This window comes from Sus scrofa, chromosome 2 (assembly GCF_000003025.6).
Source record: "Sus scrofa isolate TJ Tabasco breed Duroc chromosome 2, Sscrofa11.1, whole genome shotgun sequence".
NCBI lineage: Eukaryota > Metazoa > Chordata > Mammalia > Artiodactyla > Suidae > Sus > Sus scrofa.
The window spans coordinates 18497399-18519607 of NC_010444.4; the positions used below are offsets into that span (position 1 = coordinate 18497399).

General features: G+C 41.4%; 1 protein-coding gene across 2 annotated transcripts in view; it reads right to left on the reverse strand.

Annotated features, from left to right (window-relative positions):
* Positions 1-22209, reverse strand: part of HSD17B12 (hydroxysteroid 17-beta dehydrogenase 12) — a 150275-nt gene that overhangs the window by 35912 nt on the left and 92154 nt on the right. For both annotated transcript variants that reach the window (XM_021083164.1, XM_021083165.1), the window contains 3 exons: positions 18399-18506; positions 3374-3438; positions 2553-2597 (listed from right to left, as the gene is read on the reverse strand). In XM_021083164.1, coding sequence (XP_020938823.1) covers positions 2553-2597; positions 3374-3438; positions 18399-18506 — 218 coding nt within the window. The remainder of the gene's footprint in view (positions 1-2552; positions 2598-3373; positions 3439-18398; positions 18507-22209) is intronic.

Sequence of the window (22209 nt, forward strand, 5' to 3'; positions counted from 1 at the left end):
CTCAACAGATCAAGGTCAGGACCTTGGCCTTTCATCATTACTATTCTGTAGACTCCCAGCCCCAAATGCGGCCCAACATGAGGAGACCTGGGTGTTACGCTATAAGGGTATACAAACACAAAAGTACTGACAAGCAGGAGGTGACAGGAGAAAACAAAGATGCATCTAGAGTAAAAGCTTTACACAGTTTACCTGACAGAGGAATTAAAATTATCAGGACACTAGTTGGGAGCACGCATGAACAATTCTAAAAAAGGCAATTTAAATACTTGAACATATTTCTCATTAACTCCTCACAATATATTATGAAACACATGTACACCATACAACACTCCTTATTTTTTCACACTCCTTATTTTTAAGAATGTGCCCAGATGAATTGGACAAGATTATCACAACAACCATACACATGTGTCATTTCAAAAGGCAAAACCACAAAACAAGCAAATTAGAGACTAGAAGGGATATTAATTGTGATCAAAAACCTTTGCCTGCTAAAAAAGTCATAGCTGCACAAATTTACTAAGAATCTTTATCACCTCTGAGTTTCACAAAGTAACAGTAACATTTTTTAGAGCCCTCCTTCTGATCTGGGCCCTCTTCTAAGAGGTTTGCACACATTACCGTGTTTATTTCCTAAAACATCTCTGTGAGGTAAAGAGAATGATCATCCTCAATTTATAGGGAAAACACTGAAGCAGAGGGTAAGTACTTTGCTCAAGATCACATGATTAGTAAAGGATGGAGTTATTTAATTAACTTGAAACTTCATACAGATTATTGGAGAAGGATACCAAAGAAAATACCTTTAAAACTATACAGATAACCATGTTTTAAAAGCAACAATTTTCTGGATGTGGGTCTTGCTCTGAATCTACTCACAAATCCACCTGTTCGTAGTTTGTCTCACTTACATGGACACTTGAGAAAAAATATTGCTTAATAACAACAACGAGGAGTTCCCGTCTTGGCTCAGTGGTTAACAAATCCAACTAGGAACCATGAGGTTTTGGGTTCGATCCCTGGCCTTGCTCAGTGGGTTAAGGATCCAGCGTTGCTGTGAGCTGTGGTGTGGGTCGCAGACGCGGCTCAGATCCCGCGTTGCTGTGGCTCTGGTGTAGGCTGGTGACTACAGCTCTGATTCGACCCCTACCTAGCCTGGGAACCTCCATATGCCACGAGAGCGGCCCAAGAAATGGCACAAAGACAAAAATAAATAAATAAATAAATAACAACAACGAAAAAGAGAGTGATTATTTGTTTTATAAAATTATTTGTCATACTACAGTCTGATTCATTGGAGTTCCTTTAAGTAACAAGCTGCCAAATGTTATGATGCATCAATGACAGAGAGTTCTTTTTGGAAGAGCTGGTTTACCTGAATCAACCATATTGCTAAAATCATATAGAGACTGAATTAACTACATGCTTTAAAAGCAGTATCTACATTACCCAGGAAGAAGCACAGCCATATAGGAAAAATTGAACAAGGCGTACAATTTTAGGGTCCTTGAACTTGAAATCCACCTTTGTAAGGGTTATGATTCCTCGCGACATGAAAACACAAGAACCTTCCCTTAAACACTCACAATAGAGAAAAAGCTAAATAAATACTACGCCACAAAGTGAAAATTAATAACATACATTCTTTTTCCCACACTGTATTCCATTATGTTCTATCCCAAGAGATTGGACATAATTCCCTGTGCTATACAGTAGGATGTCATCGCCTATCCACTCTAAATGCAATAATTTGCATCTACCAACCCGAAACTCCCCATCCATCCCACTTCTTCCCACCTCCCCCTCGGCAACAACAAGTCTGTTCTCTGTGTCTGTGACCAAATGTGCGTGTTCAAATTTAAAGCGTCCAGCATTAGGTATGGAAATTCTGCCTGAGGCAATATTTTCTGCTGGTCTGGTGTGTATAATCGAGGTATGATACCTCATTGTGGTTACTGTTAAAATAGAAGGGAAATGGTGCTCAGTTGCTCATACTTGCCAACTGTCCTTCCTTTTAGCACATATTAGCCGTGGTATCCCTTTGTCGGCATATACCAGTGACAGGGCTAGAATGCACGCGTAACAACTGGAAACAAGAGTAGTTTTTATGTGCGGGCTCATAAAAATCATCCTCATTACTCTTTGGTACCACACTCCCCACATAAAGCTTTCCCACCACATTTAGCTCATCAACGCACATGGACCACAGAGGATATGGAATGGAAACAGTTTATCAGGGATGAATTACATGCAGAGGAGGGCTTTGTGAAAAAGCAACCGTCAGCCCGAGTGAGTGTGTAAAGTCCCAGGGTGTGCGTATAGGAGGCATTTAATAAATGTTCAGTTGTTAAAAAGTAAAATTGTACAGACACCTGTCTGGTATTTAATGCTTTCTACTTCCTGAAGACATAAGGAAATAGCTGCATTCCTCTGAAATACATACTTCTATCGAAACAAGAGCTGACTGAAGTGAATACACCGATTAGTTCAGTGTTTTTAAACAGAAAGAACCCCCAAAAGATGACATTATTTATAAAGAAGCTGCTTACCTTACAAACAGAAAGAGCATTGACAGTTATCAGTTTCTTGATGGTCTGCAACAGAAGGATTCATAATTTTATATAGATTTGATCGTGGAAGTAACTGCATTAGATATACACATATAAGGGATCCAGAGATGCATTGAAAGTTTCCCCAGATAAAGTAGAGACCTTGGAAGAGGACAGGAGTTGGGGTAAAGAGGCAGACTTTATTTTACTCTGTGTTATATAGTGCCTTTCCACCAAATGCAACAAGTCATGCTAACGTACCAAATCCAAGCAGAAGGATCAGGGTGTGAATCTGGGCAGTTAGCGGATGGACTCTAGTGCCCACAATCTGAACACTGCACACTACACCATTTTGCCTCGCCCATACCTGCATGTATTCTTTATTTTTTTAATTTTTCATTTTTTCTTTTTAGGGCCACACTCACGGCATATGGGAGTTCCCAGGCTAGGGGTCGACTCAGAGCTACAGCTGCCAGCCTATGCCATAGCCACAGCAACGCCAGATCTGAGCCACATCTGCGACCTACACCACAGCTGCCAGCAACGCCAGATACCCAACCCGCTGAGCAAAGCCAGGGATCGAACCCACATCCTCATGGATACTAGTCGGATTCGTTTCCACTGTACCACAATGGGAGCTCCTGTAATTTTTTTTGTTTTTTGGGTTTTTTTTGGCTATGTCTGTAGCGTGGAGAAGTTCCCAGGCCAGGGATCAAACCCACACCACAGCAATGACAATGCCAGATCCTTAGCCAGCTGAGCCACCAGGGAACTCCTGTATGCATCCTTTTTGTCACCATAATTTACAAGGAAAGACTTACATTGTCCAAGTCAGGAACGTCCAAAAAGTATTCTGGATATTCGTATGACATTCCCACATTGTTCACTGAAATAAAACAAGATCATGAGCTGGCTAGCATGCACATTTTATAGATTTATTGAAATACAGAGATTAAAGATAGGAAGACTAAAATGAAACAATTACATAAAATGCTGTTTATGTCTTGAGTGAACTTTCTATCCAAAATCTACCAGGAATTCATGGACAGTTCAGAAGTTTCTTCCTTCCTTAAGCCTTCCTCTACCTACTACCCAACCCCAGGCAATAGAACTTTTTATTTGCCTCTCAATTTCTACAGCCCCACGTGTGTATTCTGCCTCTGCAATACAATTGGTAGACATCGCTTAACCCTAGATCTTTAATTTTCACAGTGTAGTAGAAAAAGCAGGTAGTGCTACAGTGTGGGAGACCGGAAACTTGAGTTCTGCTTATAACTGTTTCAGAAAACATGACTTGGGATTAAGGCACACAGGATTCGCATCTCTGTTTCCTCATCTTTAAGATGAGCTCATTTGACCAGTCAACAAGAATTTGCCATACACTCATGTGCAAGACACATCAGAAAAAAAAAAAAAGAAAACCAGAAAGAAAAAAGGCAGTTTCTGGCATCATGGAGCAAACTAACCAGTGGGAAGAGAAAGGCACTAAACAGAAAGGATTAAGCAATTATTTCACCATCAAGGACAGACGCCAGGGAAGCCTGTCCCCATCCTCATCTGGGGCGTGAGGGAAAGCTTCTCTCTGGAGGCCAAGAGAGTGGACCTACTACCTCCAGTGATTCATCTGGCCCTACTAGACCATAAGCCCTGAAAGTCAAGGTCATGACTTAAGTCTTCTTTGTTATCCTCTCTCCACAATAATTTAACCTGAGTTTGGGGCTATAAGACAATCGAGAAGCCATGAATAATTTATATGTAATTAGTCACATGATTAATGCCCAGATATCCTATGGTTTTCCCTAGCCCTGGAAAGACAAATCCAGAATAAGGAATATTTGTAGGCATCAAAAAAGAATAAACTATCTTGGAATGTATTTTATTTACTCATTTATTTTTAATGAATGAGCCTCAGTAGGGTTTTTTGTTTTTCAGGGTTTTTTTTTTTTTGGCCCCAGTGTGCAGTGGTTTGATATGGGATCTCAGTTCCCAGACCAAGCCTGAACCTGGGCCATAGCAGTGAAAGCACCAAGTCCTAATCACTAGACCACCAGGGAACGCCCATCTCAGAATTTATTGTAACTGTTAATGAATTGGATCACCTATCTACATTTAATCATAATGACATCCCTATTAGGTATTTCCTATTATTATCTTTCTTTTATATATTAGAAAATTGAAGTTCACAGCAGTGAAACGACCTGCCCAAGCTCACCGAGCAAAGTAAGGCTGGGATTCCAGCTCAGGAAATTTGACTTCAGAGACTAGGCTCTTCTTAACCACTATTTTAAAGCCATCTTATGTCAACATTCAGTATTCAGTTCAGGGAAAGATGTCAGAAATCAATGGATAATAAACAGAAATCTGATAGCAACATTTAATAAAACTGTAAAGTATTAGAAAAGAAAGGTTTCAGTAGCAAAAAGATAATGAAATTCTGATCTGTCTGCTCAAGCTTATAAAGAATTGTTCCAGATAAACCTGATAGTAGTAATAGTAACTTTTTCAATAGACGAACACAATTAGTAGTTCAAAGGAACTCAATAAGAGTTCTATATTTAGCAGTAAGCCAGTCACTTGAGGCTGTGAGTCTCAAGATTTTACTGGCACAATTCGGTCAGGATGGCTTGAACAAGTTCATTGAAACCCGTCTGAAAAGCTGGAAGCAAAGGACAGGGGCAAAGCAAATGGTATTTAATTAGGATTCATGCCCATCTGAACAGGGACTTCAAAAAAAAATGATAGCAGGTTGGAATCCATTTTTATTTTATTCAAAAGGTTCTCCACGCACTAGAGGTTCTAGGAATCACTTCTATAAAAGATCTGTTACCAACTAAGCCGAAACTAGCGGAAGGTGAGGGTTTATGTTCTCTGACTTTGCCTTAACCATCTTCAGTTACAAAGAATGAACGTTATAGTGTTACTAAGTAGTAACAACCAAAACATCTGTTACCCTTAAAAATCTCTTAAAATACACGTACACAAAATATTCTTTCCAAAGGCAGTTTGAGATTACAAAATCCTCAAGGAAAGGTTTTACCAAATTATGATATTCTTCAAGATTTAAGAAAATTGTGTCTCGGAGTTTCCGTCGTGGTGCAGCGGAAATGAATCTAACTAGGAACCATTAGGTTTCGGGTTTGATCTCTGGTCTTGCTCAGTGGGTTAAGGATCCGGTGTTGCCCTGAGCTGTGGTGTAGGTCACAGACGCGGCTTGGATCTGACGTTGCTGTGGCTCTGGTAGGCCGGTGGCTACAGCTCTGATTAGACCCCTAGCCTGGTATGCCGTGGGTGTGGCTCTAAAAAGACAAAAGACAAAAAAAAAAAGGAAGAAAGACAATTGTGTCCCATACAGGGAACTCTTATCTCCCTTCATTATCCTACACCTAGAAAACTTTCTATTTTCAGATCTCTTCCTACCTCATGGAGATAGTCATACTCAACTTCAAAATCGTAAAGAAAATGAAATCGTGGAATTATGAATCTTTAAAAATCCGGATTTGGATTAAAAAAAAAAATCCAGGAACTTTGTAAGCAGTAGTTAACTGCGACCTTTGCAGCTTGTGCTACAAGGCCAAAGTTGAACTAAGGAAGCCCACAGATAAGTGAGCAAGGAAGTGATACACTGGTCAAGGCTGTATTTACAACCGAAAGTCTTTAGATCTGTCTCTACTAATAGAGCGAAGGAAAGCTATCAAAGCTTTGTACTCACACAATGAAAACATGACCATCTACTTAACACAGCCGCAAAAGAAAACACAGTCAACCCTGAGAAGTTTAGCCCAAAGAAATAAACAGTATCATGTATAAGGGCTATGCTTTTATAACCAAAAATACACCCAGGAAAAAAAAAAGCGTGAAAGCCAGAATAGATCTCTCAGAGCACTGAGCCTGACTTTACGAAGGGAAATACAAGCACGCCAAGGTCACACTGGCAAATTGTCCTTTACCGGGAATTAGGACTCTTAAATTCCTTGCTGCTTTATTAGCTGCATCTTTTACTGGTAGAATAGATGCTACTCATAATCTCTCCACAATAAGTAATCACTTCAGAGCGCTATTATTTCAGAGTTAGAGAAAAACAGCTGTTGCTCTCAAATAGTTATTTCCATAAATCGCACAATGCGGCGAATCTTTTGGAAAAGGCAAACTCACTGCAATTTTATTTTGAGACATTAGGTGGCAGCAATTGCCAAATGGCAGGCAGAAAGCTTTCAGGGACTTGGAAGAAAAGAGGCTTTGGGTAGGGAAGTGAAGGATGGAAATACTTCCATTATAATTTAATCTCATTAAGAATGGGTGCAGGCAATGCCATCTTCATATATTACAGGATTCATTATAGGATTCACCAAACCAAACAATGCTACAAGATATTCCAACATGATTCAGATAGTAGAAAATCTCTTTTAAATGGGAGCATTAAAAATTGGCATTAAGTATCTGTTCATGAGTGAGTTTTCTTGAATTCTTCAAGTGAGGCACCAGAGGCAGATTTAACATTTTTTATTCAATGAGCTGAAAAGCCCTTTAAACTCATGCAACTCATCATGTCCTTCAGAAAATGAAGGTGGCCCACGTAACCTCAGAATTCCAGCCTCTACCCCAATAATCACCACAGGACCATGAACAGATACAAAATCTTTCCCATCACCTTCTCAATGGCGTTCTAAGATTGGGAAGAGCTCAAGAGAACAGATGAGGCAGAGAAGAGATGGAGACAGACCAAGGACAAGGACAAGGACAAGGTCCATGGAAAGAAAAGGAGGTGGCGGGATCCTCGAAGAGACAAAAGGTCAGTTCACCATGGGCAGGGCTGCTCTCCACGCCCACCATCCCGAAGTTTCAAAAGCAGCAATACCGATAAGGGTAGTAGTTTCAAATTCAGAAAATCCAGCGTATTTCTGAATGTTACATAAAGATTCTAAATTACATCGTGCTCCTGTTTTAAAATCATTTCCACATCTCACACTATTAAAAAAAAAATGATGAGAACACCCACAAGATTTGTTTCTTCTAAATTCATTTGCTGCTGCCTCTGACCTTATAGACTTAAGACTCCTTTATCAAAACCAGCTGCTATAGAGATAATGATGTCATTAGGAAATTAGATTCTTGGTATCTGGGTTGGGCATGAGGGAGGAGCAAATAACAATAAATTACTAGAGAATAAAAGTCCATTTGAACAAACACGATAGTAAAGACAGACCACCTTCCACCTGCTGCCTTTCCCAAATTAACCAGATAAGAAATTAAGGTGGTTTAACAATACATTGGGCTTCCTAATAAAGATATCAAATAAGCCAAGGGTCCTCCACTTCTTTCCCATCATATCGAAGTAGAAAACATTACGTTTACATTTTGTTCACATTGGTAGTTAGATACACTGATGCAGTGCAAGCATCCAAAGCAAAGACTAGAGAAAAGGGAAGCCTGTTAGAGTTTATTAATAAAAACGAATTTAAAAAACGCTGCCACCTCACTATATTTCCAAATACACTACAAATTTTAAATGTAGACCTAATTAATACCACAAGTGGGGAGAAACCTCTCCTCTCTTAAGCTTTTGAACTAGAAGGGGATGGATCTTGCAGTCCAATAGACCCTGGGGCTCAGTCCTGTTCTACTATGACCAAATCCTAACAAGGGGGAGCGATTTCACCCCAATAAGCCTCAGTTTCCTCATCACCTTTATATACAAAATGGGAACATCCATTTCAGAATTAAAGGAGGAGATGATAGGCATAAAATCTTTACCCCAATGTCTAGAACACACTACTATGTTGATAAATGGAGGAGAAAGAGTTGTCATTGTTGCAAGGTCATTTATTTAACAAGGATTCACTGAACTCCTATTTTGCACCCAACACTACTGAAAGGTAGGTACTGAGGTGGCAGCAGGACAGCCAAGGTCTCTGCTTTTATTGTATGGGTCCAGCATCGAAGTGGAGAGACCCTTCGGAAAGAGTTTTCTAGGCAACAGTTAACCAGAATAATGGTTTCTACCGATTGAATTTATCCTAATTGCTCCCCTACTCTCTTTACTTCAGTCGAGTAGATCTGATCTTACAGTCTGCGGAGTTTGGAAAGTGATGCAAAGAAAATTCCTTCCTTGCCTTATTTAACATATTGCTGTAGCTAGCACATGTTCCTACTCTGACAGATGATATTTGGAACACCAAGTAAAACATTTTGCAAACTTTACAGTTTTCATACACTTGTGAGTAGCAATTTCTAAATAAAAGAGAGTTTACAAGGCTTTAAATTTGCAGCGCTTTTACTCAGAAATTGAAAAATTAAGATTGAGTCAGAAGCAACACAACAGAACCTTTCATTTCCACTGTTTAATTATAAACTGCTACGTGATGCTCATTACAAAACCATGTAAGATCTGCCATACACTAAGTTGGAAGAGACGATGAGGAAAGAAGCAGGGCAGGAGGTTGGTGGTTAAACATCAGCAAACAGCAGAAAGAGGTATCAATTCCGTGAATGATGGTTCCGCTTACATTTCTGAAACCACAACTAATTACCCAGTTTTAAGGTAAAGGTTTTGCTTTTAATTAAGACCATGAGTGGTTTTCAAGGAAAAGGAAATACATTGGAATTCAGTCTTATTCTCACTTTAGAAATCCAATCTCATTCAATACATCGAATGGAACTATAAAGCCCTATACTTAGTCTAATAATGTTCCTGCTGAGTCTCCTAGTATATTAAAAAAAAAAAAAAAATTCCACATACCTATTCTGCTCCCCATGATTGGCTATACCAGGCTCCGGCTTCATCAACACAAAGAGGGGACTTATGCCAGATCCCTCTGCCTACTTGAATCTCTTCTTGGATTGCTCAAAGCTCTCTCGTGTTTCACATATCGCCTAAGGAAATTCTCATTTTTTTCTCTACAGAATTGCTCCTGGTCCAGGGTCTCTTGTCGTAGGCAGATAGCACCCAGTTGCTCAAGTTGACCTGGAAGTTGCTAATTAGTAACTGTATAATCCTGAACAGTGCATTTAACCACTGTCAGTCTGTTTCTTGTCTGTAAAATGGGCATAGAAATACTCATGTCTGTCTTGTTGGACTGTTGAGGATTAAATGAGATTCACTAGCATGGCCTGGCACATAAAAAACCCTTCATGAATCTTGGCAATAGTAATTAAAAACAAACTCCTATGACTATGCTTCACTCCTTCTGTCAGACAAGACCTCATCACAAATTAGTCCTGTTTCTGTTTCCTACACATCGCTCTCGTCAATTCATTTCTACCCATTCCTACTGCCATTATCCTAATATAAGCCATCCTCATTTTATATTTCATTGCTGATATGGCCTTACTGGGCTCCTGTACCAATTCTTGCCTCTTCCACTTGGGGGCCTGAACGCGCTCTCTAAAATTCTGGTCTGATATCAATTTACTGCTTAAAGCTCTACAGTGTCTATTGTCCTTCCAGTCAAGTCCAACCTGTATCAACCTGGTTTTCTAAGCCTTTTGCGATGTGGCGCTGCTTCATCCTCAGACTCTAGTCACTGTCCCCTTTGCAGTCCAGGCTCTAGATTTACAGATCTTTGGTCAGTGCCTCCAACCTGCGAAGCACATTCACCTCAGGGCTTTGGTACTTCCAATTTCTTCCATCTGGAAACCTCTCTTCTCCCAGCGTTCATCAGCCTTCATTCAGGTCTCAACTTAAACATTACTTTCCCAGAAGGATCATCTCAGACACTTTTCACCTTCTCAGTAGCATAACCTCTAATTACGTGCAACACGCTCCCAACGACCTGTTCAGTGTCTGTCTTGCATAAAAGCAGAAACAATTATCAGTTACATTTACGGCTTTATACCTCTGGAATCTTACTTGTTGAATGAGTAGTGGATGACTGATGGAAGGAATCAATCAACAAATAGGAAAGAAAAGGGCCTTATAACAAAGAATTTGCCTGGCCTTTGTCCCAGATCCCTGCAGGGGTTCTAAACTCTGGGAATTTCAAGGGTCATGCAAACGTCTTTGTTATTCAGGGCAGGCCTCTGGCACACACCTGAGTTTATGCTCACAAGACATATCAGGATAAGGGCTGGTCAGCAGGAAGACCAACTGTGTGACCAGAGCTGGGGCTTTGAGCCAGCCCAACCTCTGGAAGAGGGAGGGGGCTAGAAATTGAGCTGAATCATTTGGCTAATGATTTGATTCATCACATCACATAGGAAACCTCAGTAAAAACTCTGGACACTGAGTTCAGTGGAGCTTTCTGGTTGGTAAACACACAGATGTGCAGAAAGGGTGATGAGTCCTGACTCCACAAAAAGAGGGCAGAGAAGCTCTGAGTTCGAAACCCTCTCAGACCTTGTCCGTTGTGTCTCTTCATCTGGCTGGTCTTGATTTGTATCCTTCCTAATAAAACTGTAATTTTACACAGAGCAAATTATCCAAGCCTAAGTAGTCATGGGAACCCCCAAATTTGTAGCCAGTTGGTCACAAGTGCAGGTGGCCTGGGGACCCCTATACTTGCAGCTGGTGTCTGATGTGAGGGAGGTCTTATTGGGGACTGTGTCCTTGAACTTGTGGAGCCTACACTAACTCTGAGTGGTGAGGGACAGAATTCGATTGCATTATAAAAGGGAAATTTTGCAAGTATCCTAACCCCGTAGAAGGCACGCATCTCATATCCTGTCATAATCAACTCCACACACTCTGCAAACTATCACCCTACCATGCTCCTAGAAACACTTCCGATGTACTTAGAATAATATTCTCCATTTCAAAGTGATTTCTCCATGTCTTTCATCAACTAAAATAGCCACTTCCTCAGGGGACTGATCCAGCACGTAGACAGGTAATAAACTGAATGTACGAATCCCAATAAGATGTAAATGAAGATGTCACTGCTCTTTCAGAGATATTTATGTTTCAAAAGAAGGTGATTTAAACTAACTTCTAATAAGTAACATTCTTGAGAATGCCAAGAAGATAATCTGTAGCTTTATATATGGTTAAACCTCTGAAGAAGAAGCAAGACTCTTCTGCTTGTAAACTCCTTCATCCGTTAGGACTGGAAAGTCACCTAACTTCCCAGTGTGCTCAAGTTTTCTCCCTCCCCAGGGCTCCTGGAAAAGTCTTCCTCAACCCAGTTCCTGCAGCCCTATGGCTCCCTCTCCTAGGCCTCCATCTATTTCCTCTTCCTTTGACACTTGCGGACTCAACTAGAAGGAAGCCATCTCTGGATCTCAACCAAATTAATGATCTGGGAGTTTGCTGTTTTGATGCTAAATGCTCCTTCCCCCAAGTAACTAATAATACTCTTGAGTCTTTTGTTAAGAAGCTTAGAAAATTAAGTATAAACAGACATAGAGTTGACTGATCTGAACTATTCATCTCTGCTCAAACTATCTTTTAAGATATTTATTTCCAACACTCGACTATTCTCTACCCCAGAACATTCTGGGAAATATTGGGCTGCAGGGGAGAAAAACAGAACACAAATGCTTTCCAACTATTTCCCATCCATAAGGTTGCCTGGGCAAAAATAATTGAGATATTTTCTCATTCAGCTGAGAAGGGAAGGATACTAATTAAAAAATAACTCACCCAATACATTAATGGAGCAAGTATTCATTTATGAAGGGCATAGGAAAAAAAAAAGAGAATAATAAAGGTCCATTCCAGCTTTTGCAATCAATGATTCTTTGCAATCAGCCGACTTTTGTTATCTCTACATATTGTTATTTAAATGCTGCTTCTTAATAAAATTATGGGCAGTGTGTACAGATAGAAAAAAAGGTGATAGGTAATAAATAGGCCTGAAGAACTAAGCCATCACAAGTCACCCTAACCAACTGATTCTCTTGAATACACTTACATAAAAAATGACAATGTGGGTGGAGAAGAACTTCACAGCATTTGGCACGGTGATCTTCTTGGTCCAGGATGCAGTAAAAGCCTGAATAACCCTATAGTTGATTTTTTTTTTAATGAATCACTAATTAAGTAACCATCTTTCCCCAGGAGGACCATTCTATTTTTGCTTCTAGAATAAAGAATGCCACTTAAAAAAAAAAAAAAAAATCTTGGCCACACCCTTGGCATACAGGAGTTCCTGGGCCAGGGATCAAACCTGTGCCACAACAGCAGCCAGAGCTACTGCAGTGACAACGCCAGATCCTACCCTGCTGAGCCCCCAGGGAACGGCAAGAATACCAGTTTTTAAAAGTTAAAAAAGTCACATAGCGGAATTTGATAAAAGTATTTTCTGTGGCACACAGGCAAATCCCAGGCTACTTCTCGGGACTTGCTAAACGACACCTCCTGTAATGTATTGTATGAAGTCCCCAAACCAATTTGGAACCCACATGAGTCTCTCCTGAGGAATCAAGTACGCATTATAGCAGTCATGATTGTGTGCTTACTAAAAGCAGGAATGCTGTCATTTTCCCTCAACAGGGTTTGAAGCTTTCTCAAATCTGTGGTTCCAGGCATTTGCCTGAGAGAAGACAGCAGGTGCTTGCTGGCTTTACACAACAGAGTTAACAGTCCATTGGCTCAACCTTACACACGTATAGTCTTATTGAGTTACGGTGACCTTTCAGTACAAATTCACACAACTCATGGCCATTTTCTTCCTGCTTATCTTATTGAAAACCCCATGGTTCTTTCATGACAAAGCACTTCAGCATTTTTCTTTGTAATTCTGAAAATACTAATGTTCTTTATTAAGCACTGCTTATGCTTTGGTGGCTAATGCTATTCAAACAATGGAATGACCTTGGGGATAATTTATATTCCTTTTCATCTTTACTGGTTTCATTAACACTTGGTTAAAAAAAAAAAAATTCCTTCCTATGACTTAATATGGATTGCTTGGTCCATCTTGCTAGAAATCAGGGTACACATCGGTTATTTTAAGGATTGTTATAAAGGTGAGACTGACATTGAGCATGGGAGGAAGGAGAAGAAATAAGGCTGTTTTCCTCTTATTAACAAAGGTTGGGAATATGTGGGATCTCGGTGGGGAGAAGAGAGGGAAGTTAAGCGAGGGGGCTGTAGGCCCAAATAATCAAAGAAAAAGAAAACATAGGAGTTCCCGTTGTGGCGCAGTGGACTGACTGGGAACCACGACGTTGCAGGTTTGATCCCTGGCCTTGCTCAGTGGGTTAAGGATCCGGCATTGCCATGAGCTGTGGTGTAGGTTGCAGACACAGCTCAGAGCCCGTGTGGCTCTGATATGACCCCTAGCCTAGGAACTTCCATATGCCGCGGGTGTGGCCCTAAAAATCAAAATAAATAATAAATAAAATCTTGACAAATTAAAATCACAATGCAAGTATGTGGTATCTGCTAATAATGTCAATAATAATTATACCAAGCTTGTGATTAAGGAGACAGTTCTGTCTTCCAGTAGATTCGGAAGAAAAGGAAATGTATAGCCAGTGAACGGTAAAATGTATGTAAAAGTGCTGCTATAAACGTTAAAGGATTATGTAAACATGAGCTGTGATCATTTTTATTATTGACCTGTAACCGACCCAGACATCAAAAATTAAGTTGTGGAGTTCCCGTCGTGGCGCAGTGGTTAACGAATCCGACTAGGAACCATGAGGTTGCGGGTTTGGTCCCTGCCCTTGCTCAGTGGGTTAACGATCCGGCGTTGCCGTGAGCTGTGGTGTAGGTCGCAGACGCGGCTCGGATCCTGCCTTGCTGTGGCTCTGGCATAGGCTGGCAGCTATAGCTCCGATTCGACCCCTAGCCTGGGAACCTCCATATGCTGCGAGAGCGGCCCACGAAATAGCAAAAAGACAAAAAAAAAAAAAAAAAAAAAATTAAGTTGTCTGTGCGTGTGTTTCTCCGAAAGTACTCCATCAGCACTGTTTAATCGGAGACCAGCTTCAAGCAGGGTTTCTCAGCCTCAGCACTGTTGCGATTTCAGAGCAACAACTCTTGGCTGTGGGAGTCTGTCCTCCTCACTGTAGGATGTTTCGCAGCGTCCCTCCCCTTTACCCACTCGGGGCCGGATGCACTTCCTCCCCCCTCTCCCCCCAATTAGTGACAACCAGAAACACGTCTGGACACTGCCAGACATCGCAAAATTGTCCCTGGTGGAAACCATATTTCCCCCGTCTGCTTTATTTCCAGTCTCTCATTCTCTCTGTATATATTTAGATATTGCAGTGGTGGTGGTGGTTTTTAATGGCTGTACTCACGGCATATTTCAGAAGTTCCCAGGCCAGGACTAAATCCAAGCCTCGGCTGTGACCTACACCACAGCTACAGCAGTGCCTGATCCTACAATCCACTGAGCCAGGTCAGGTATTGAACCGACACCTCTCCCGAGCCACTGCAGCCAGATTCTTAACCTCTTGTACCACAGCAGGAACTCCCAGATACAGTTATAGCATAACAATCCTTTACGGTGGGTGATACTGACCCATTTTTTTATTGGATGTTCCCAGGCTAGGGGTCGAACTGGAGCTGCAACTGCTGGTCTACACCACAGCCACAGCAACGCCAGATCTGAGTGGCATCTGCGACCTACACACGCCACAGACTGGGGCAAGGTCGGATCCTTGACCCGCTCAGCAAGGCCAGGGATCAAACCTGCATCCTCGTGGACACTATGTTGAGATTTTAATCCACTGAGCCACAGTGGGAACTCCTACTACCTGTTTTCACAGCTGAGGAAATGAAGGCTTAGAAAGGTGTTTCTTAGCCTTTTGTTCAGTATTACCCCTTCCTGCACAAGGAGCCTTTTTGGGTATTATTTTCCCCTGATCCTCCCTCCCATGAAATTGTAAAACCACAGATACACTGCCTATCTTGTTTCCCTGCTGTAAGTCTATCTGTGCTTTAAACATAAAAAGGATAGGATTTCACACCACACCCCTGAACCAATTTTTGACCCCTTGGAGGAGCTGTCATCCAGCAGAGAAGGCCTGGCTCAGAGAGATAAGCGACTGGCCTAAGTTCACACAGAGACTGAGCACCACATCTGGGACTTCGCCACTGTCTGTTTTTTCTGTGTCTACTACTCCTTCGTGTTACATTTCAGATGCCTTATTCTTATTACCAAAAACTGATGCTTTTGCTGAGATGTGGCAGTATTGGACCATGTTATGAAAGATTCACCAGATCTTAAACACACAAACAAAAACAGGCTTCAAAAAGTTACCCAGGATTCTGAGTCATTTCTAGAAAGATAAAGAGCATCTGGTTCTCTTCCAGTTTTCTTCTAGAAAAATGTCACTTCTTTCCCAAATCTCTTTATCCCACTGCCTAAGTTGCTGTGAACCTGCTCACTGCCATTGTTTTCTTTATTGGAATTTAAAAGGAGGAATAATAAAGAGAAAATACTTAAAAAAATGTTTCCTAACATTTCTTTAGTCAAGACCCCTCCTTTCTTCCACACACCATAAAAGAATGATCTCATATAATTTCTTGATAAGGCAATTTTTAAAAAGTTAACCACATAGAGGCTTACGCAGTACTCTTGGGCCTGAGGTGAACCCTGGCTTTGACCTGCTATTTTTCAGCCCCTGCCTGGTCCGTATCAGACACCCCCATGCCCCACCTACACCCGCAGCTACTCCCACACTTACGGGAAAACCAGCAGCAAAAGAGGAATGAACACTCAGGTCTGTTTTGCCTTGGGCTCTTCTCTAATATGCCTGGAATCTTCCCCAAGCTCTTCTTCCTTCAGCTTAGGGTTACGCACCACTAACATCCATAAAATTCTTGATTTTTTAAACTTCCAAATCCGTAAAGTTCTTGACTTTTTGAACTTCCACATCAGAAGCAGCTCTCACTTACTGGTGAGGATAGACGCTGCTATGGTTCACTCCAAACCCCTTTCAAACTAGCAATGGAATGGGAAGTGAAGGCGGGCTTAAGCAAGGAGATGGATCCAGGAACCCTAATGAGAGGAGACATATCTCGAACTTCTGTTCTTGGAGAATAACCTTCTCTCAGAAGTAGTTCAGTTAATCACCACAGTTCTTAGCTTTGGATAAATTTCAGCTGCTTTTCACTGGGTAACTATGAAACGAGAACTACTCTGAGACTGTGCTGTTGAAGATGGAAGATGTTGGCATCAGGTCGCTGCAGGGCTCGAGGGCTATAAAAGGCACTCTTCAGCTGTTCTTTCCTGACCCAGTAGAGAAAGTCTGCAGGGTGAGTTTAGGCACAACAGATAGATCTGCTGCAGATAAGGGTACAGTGTACATGGTACCCAAGCACGTTTTCCCCACTTCTAGAATCCTAGGACTTGTGTCAGTACATAAGCACTGATAATTAGACATAAGGGTTGAGCTTTTCCTGGGCCACCTATGCTAAGGGAACCACTGTTTTCATCGTCCAGCTCCTTAGTAAGTTGCTACCTGTGAGTCAGCAGTTTAAACCCTCTTCATTCATTCACCAGTCAGTGAACGGGAACTACACCAATGAACAAAAAAGCACCTGACTTTAGGTCATATAATGTTCTAATAGGAAAGAGAGCCCTGAGCAAAAATACTTACCTGTGGGATAAGTGTTGAGAAGGGAAGGGCAGGGTGTAATAAGCACGTTCGAAGGGAAGAGGGAATCGATATGGGGTGAGATAATGGTGACGTGGCCTAGCCCGTGGGGTAGGAAAAAGCATGAGTCCAGAAATATTGAGGGAGTGGAGGCAGCAGGACTTTACGTGTGTGAAAGTGCAACTGTGTGAAACTGCAATTGGGTCCACCTTAGGAGAAGGTGGACCTCTTGATGACATTCAGGTTTTTGGCTTGAGCATCTATATCGATAGTGCCATCGAATAAGATGGGGAATGCTGGAGAAGGAGCCTTTTTTGGGAATGAGGATCATTCAAGTTTGGGGTGCCTCTAGGATGTCCGAGTGTGGAGTTGTTAAGGTGACAGCTAGACATACGGGTCTACATTTTAACAGAGCTCTGAACTAGAGTTTGGAGGTAAGTCATCTCTGAGTGGTAAACCCACTGAAGAGAGGACACTGGACATGATCCAAGGAGAATGGAGAGAAGGGAAAGAGAAAGCTAAGGAGAGAGCTCTCTGTCATCAAAGGCTGCCTGGAAAGTAGAGCGTGAGGGAGGGATAATTTTTTGCACAAGTTCAGCACTGCCCCCCACAAATATAATGCAAGCCACACACGTAATTTTCATCTTTCTAGTAGCCACATTTTTTTAAAGCAAAAAAAAAAAAAAAAGAAAGAAAGAAAGAAAATAAACTAATTTGCATAATGTCTTTTTTTTTTCTGGCTGTCCCCACGGGACATGGACATTCCCGGGCTAGGGATCAAACCCGTGACCTGAGCCACTGCAGTGACAACAGGGCCTTAACCTGCTGCACCACAAGGGAACTCCATGATGTCCTTTATTTTAGCCCACTATATCCAAAATAGTATCACCTTACCATTAATTCACATAAAATTCTTTGAAATATTTTGTATTCTTTTTCTCATACTAAGCCTTCAAGTCAAGCATGTATTTTACAACTATAATAGATTTCCATTCAGGCTAGCTACATTTTAAGTGTTCAGTAGCCACATGTGCCCAGCACTGGTCATCTTGCTCTAGTTCGCCTTGGGTGTCTCTCATCCTCAGTTTATATGGGACAGCCATAAATATAATGTCTAGATCTTTCTTACACTCTAACATAACAACCCAAATTATAGAATCGTCATTAAGATACAACCCCAAACACAGATACCAGCGTGTGCAGATTTATATCATCTAATGATCATCTAATGATCAATTGCATTAACAAGACAATTTTCTTCTCACTAGTCATTTCACCAACTGAACATCTAACATCCAAAAAGAAAACAGTCCGTCAATAAATGTGAGAAACATCTATAAATGTGACAAAGATACAAACCTAAAACACCAATATTAAGACCTGCCAAGCTTGCTTTAATTTTATCATAAATATCTTCTGATGTAAAGTCAACAGCAATGGTCTTTGTTTCCACTTTGAATTTTTCACCTAGGAGAAAAAAAATGGAGAGAGGAAAAATTAATAGACAGTAACTCGGATGAAAGCATTCAATGATATTATCCTTTCAAACACTTTTTCTCCCCAGTTTGATATGAACTTTTTGTTGTTGTTGTTGTTGTTGCTATTTCTTGGGCCGCACCCGCGGCATATGGAGGTTCCCAGGCTAGGGGTCGAATCGGAGCTGTAGCCGGTGACCTATGCCAGAGCCACAGAAACGCGGGATCTGAGCCGCGTCTGCAACCTACACCACAGCTCACGGCAACGCTGGATCGTTAACCCACTGAGCAAGGGCAGGGACCGAACTCGCAACCTCATGGTTCCTAGTCTGGTTCATTAACCACTGCGCCACAACGGGAACTCCTGATATGAAATTTAGACTAGAGAGTTCTCTTGCAGCACAGCAGGTTAAGGATCCAGCGTTGTCATTGTAGTGGCGTGGGCCCAATCCCTAGCCCAGGAATGTCCATATGCTGCAGGCATGGCCAAAACCAAAAAAGAAATGTAGCCCAGGGTAATTTTAAGCAATCATGAGACCATTTAAGAGGTGATCCAGAGTCAACACAAGAGTCCTGCAATAAAAATTTCAATGTTATCAGAGCTGGCTGAATGTGTCTTAATCAGTTCTCCTATAAATCAATAATGACTACTTTTTAAACCATTAGGTACAAATAATAAAACATGATTCATATCATAATGTTCTATACTCTTTAAATATCACTGGTTTTTTGACTTTTAATTGCAAACTGATACTTCATAATTTCAAGAAGTCTACGTCATCAAAAATTTTGAAGAGTGATCTATTAAAACAAAAAAATCCATCTTATTAAAATAGAAATAAAATGAATATGATCATATTGGAATTTAGCAGTTTGGTTAACAGTGAATAGTCACTACATTGAAAAAAGCCACACAAAATGCGCAGTAACAGAGTTACAAAGTGACACAAGAAAGACCTCAATGTTCTACTTCATACAGGGCTATTCGGGTCCAAACAGAGCTAAGAGAAACCACAGATTCAGAAATGAGACCCTGGGGATGGTTCCCACCATGACTCAGAGGAAACAAATCTGACTAGTATCCATGAGGACGCAGATTCAATTCCTGGCCTCCTTCAGCGGGTTAAGGATCCGGCCTTGCGTGAGCTGTAGTGTAGGTCATAGATGTGGCTCGGATCTGGCGTGGCTGGGGCTGTAGTGTTAAGTGTTAGCTTCAATTCGACCCCTAGCCTGGGAACCTTCATATGATGTGGGTGTGGCCCTAAAAAGCCAAAAAAAAAAAAAGAAAAAAGAAAGAAAAAGAAATGAGACCCTAGAGAAACCAAACTCATTTGCAGGAACGTGTCATGCTGACTTCTGTCTTCACTAGGGAGCCGCTTTGAGAAGACGGCGTGGACTGCAAGGTCACCCAAATATGGGTACCAATGTCACTTCCACACTTATTTGCTAAATGACTTTGAGCAAGTCATGTATCCTTTCTGGACCTCCGTATCCTCCTGTGAAAACGAGGGTAATAATATTCACCTGAGGGCTGCCAGCAGGAAGGTATCAAAATACTACCTTTAGCACCATCAACACTACCATGTGCGGGCATCCAGGAGGCACTTCAGAAAGTCTCGCTCTCTCCTCAGCGAACCCTACTCTCCCTTCACTTAGTGAAGTTCCCTTGGCTAAGGATGCTTATTCTTTGGAACTTGATGAGAATGCAAAGGAATTGATTTAAAAATCCAGCTTCAAAAATAACATCTTCTTCATTCGAAGTCAATGCCGGCTCATCCTAGAATATGCAGCATTAACTCACACAGGAGGTTTCCATTCCTGATCTAAAAGGACTTATGTCTAAAACTAAAGAGCTGGTTCACAAGAGATTTGATTCTCAGTTGGACTCAATGAAAAGTATCAACTCTAGATAAGAATCCTTGAATAAACTAGAGAGGATAATAACTGACTTGGAAAATACCTTCTCTGGTGTTAAAGGTATACCCACCACTCCCATATAAATGAGTTATTTTATGTGTTCACGTAATGGCCAGCCAGACACAGCGCTGTCATGGTCCAACATGTCCTACGGAATTCACCACAAGTAAGTGAAGAGCTCTGCCTTTCTTTATTAGAGTCACCAATTCACAAGAAAAAAGACCAAAATCAAAAGACTGAAGGGTAACTTTTATTAAATGTTAAACCTTATTCCAAGGATAAAATAAGATAAAATGCATCTATTTATTTGAGAAAAGCAAAGTCTGTTTCCACACGAGCATACTGACATTTAGGAAAATTTCTCTCTAGCAATAAAAGCTACTTCACAACTATTGAATCAAATTTACTTTTAGATCTCACAGGATTTGGTGAATGTACTTATATGGCACAGTGTCATATAGATACGCGGCTAAAAAAAATTTCAGAGATCCTTTTGGAAAGAACATTACTGAAGAAGAACCCTCCAGTAAGCTCTTTCTCCTGTCTTCACATTAGGATAAGCAGAATGGCTTCCGATGCACGTTTTTCAAGATAAATTTAAAAATCTGAACTTATACTTAAATTACCCTGAATCATGTTCTATTCCAGTTAACAAGAGTTTTTGTTGGTTTGTTTTTTTTTTCCTTTTAACATTAAGTCGGATCCTGTCACCCCCGCCTTACAAATCTCCAGAGGATTCCATCTCACTTACAGTAAGAACCAAAGTCTTCAGCAACAGCCTGATACTGAACACATCTCTACCTACTTATGTCCAGTTGCTCCCGGGAGTCCTAGCAGTTCTTCAAACACAGAAGGTTCTCCAGATACACTCAAGGCTTTTGCACTTACTGTACCCTCTCCCTGGAATGCTCTTCCGCATCCTTTGTCTTCGCTGAGTCTTCAAGCAAATGTCACCATCTTAGAGAAGACTTCACTGATCACCTTTCAAAAAATGTGACCACTCCTTCCCAGCTCTCCTTGTTCCCCTTTCTTGCTTTATTTCATTCCATCACACTTACCACTATGTATTTTAATTACGCATGTGTTTGTGGTCTGTCATCTGCTCCCACTAGAATGACACTTTGTGAAGATAAGGGCTTGGATCTGTTTTAGTCAGTGGCTCAACAATGTCACCGAGGCTCCAGGGCCTTTCTTCCCTCCTCTCTTATTCCCCTAGGCTGGCTCCTCTCTTGGCTTCAAGAGGGCCACTCCCATTTCAAGCATCCATGCAGCAATGTTCAGAGGCAGAAATGGAACAGCTTGTTATATGTCCCTTTCATAGTGAAGAAAACTTCCCCAGGAGAACCCAGCAGAGTTCCCTCACATTTTCTTTCCACAGGATTATGGGAAATATTCTGGGAAAGGCTAATATGAACTGGACTTCATGAACTGCGCCCACTACCACCAAGTGGGGCGAGTCAAAAATAGGTAAGAAGAAGACAGGAGATGCCTCTCTCTGGGCTAAGGCAATCGGAAGAGATTATGCTGGATGTTCTAAAAGGCTGAGGTGAGCAATAGCTGGCTTCCTCGGGAACTGGGAAAATAAAGCTAGGCATCTTCTCCCTTCCCAGAGCCCATCGGCCCTCCTCTGACCCTGCCAAAAGAAGCCAACACAGATGAATCCTCAATGTTAAACATCAGTACAAAGATGTAAGAAGCACCTGGGGAGTTCCCGTCGTGGCGCAGTGGTTAACGAATCCGACTAGGAACCATGAGGTTGCGGGTTCGGTCCCTGCCCT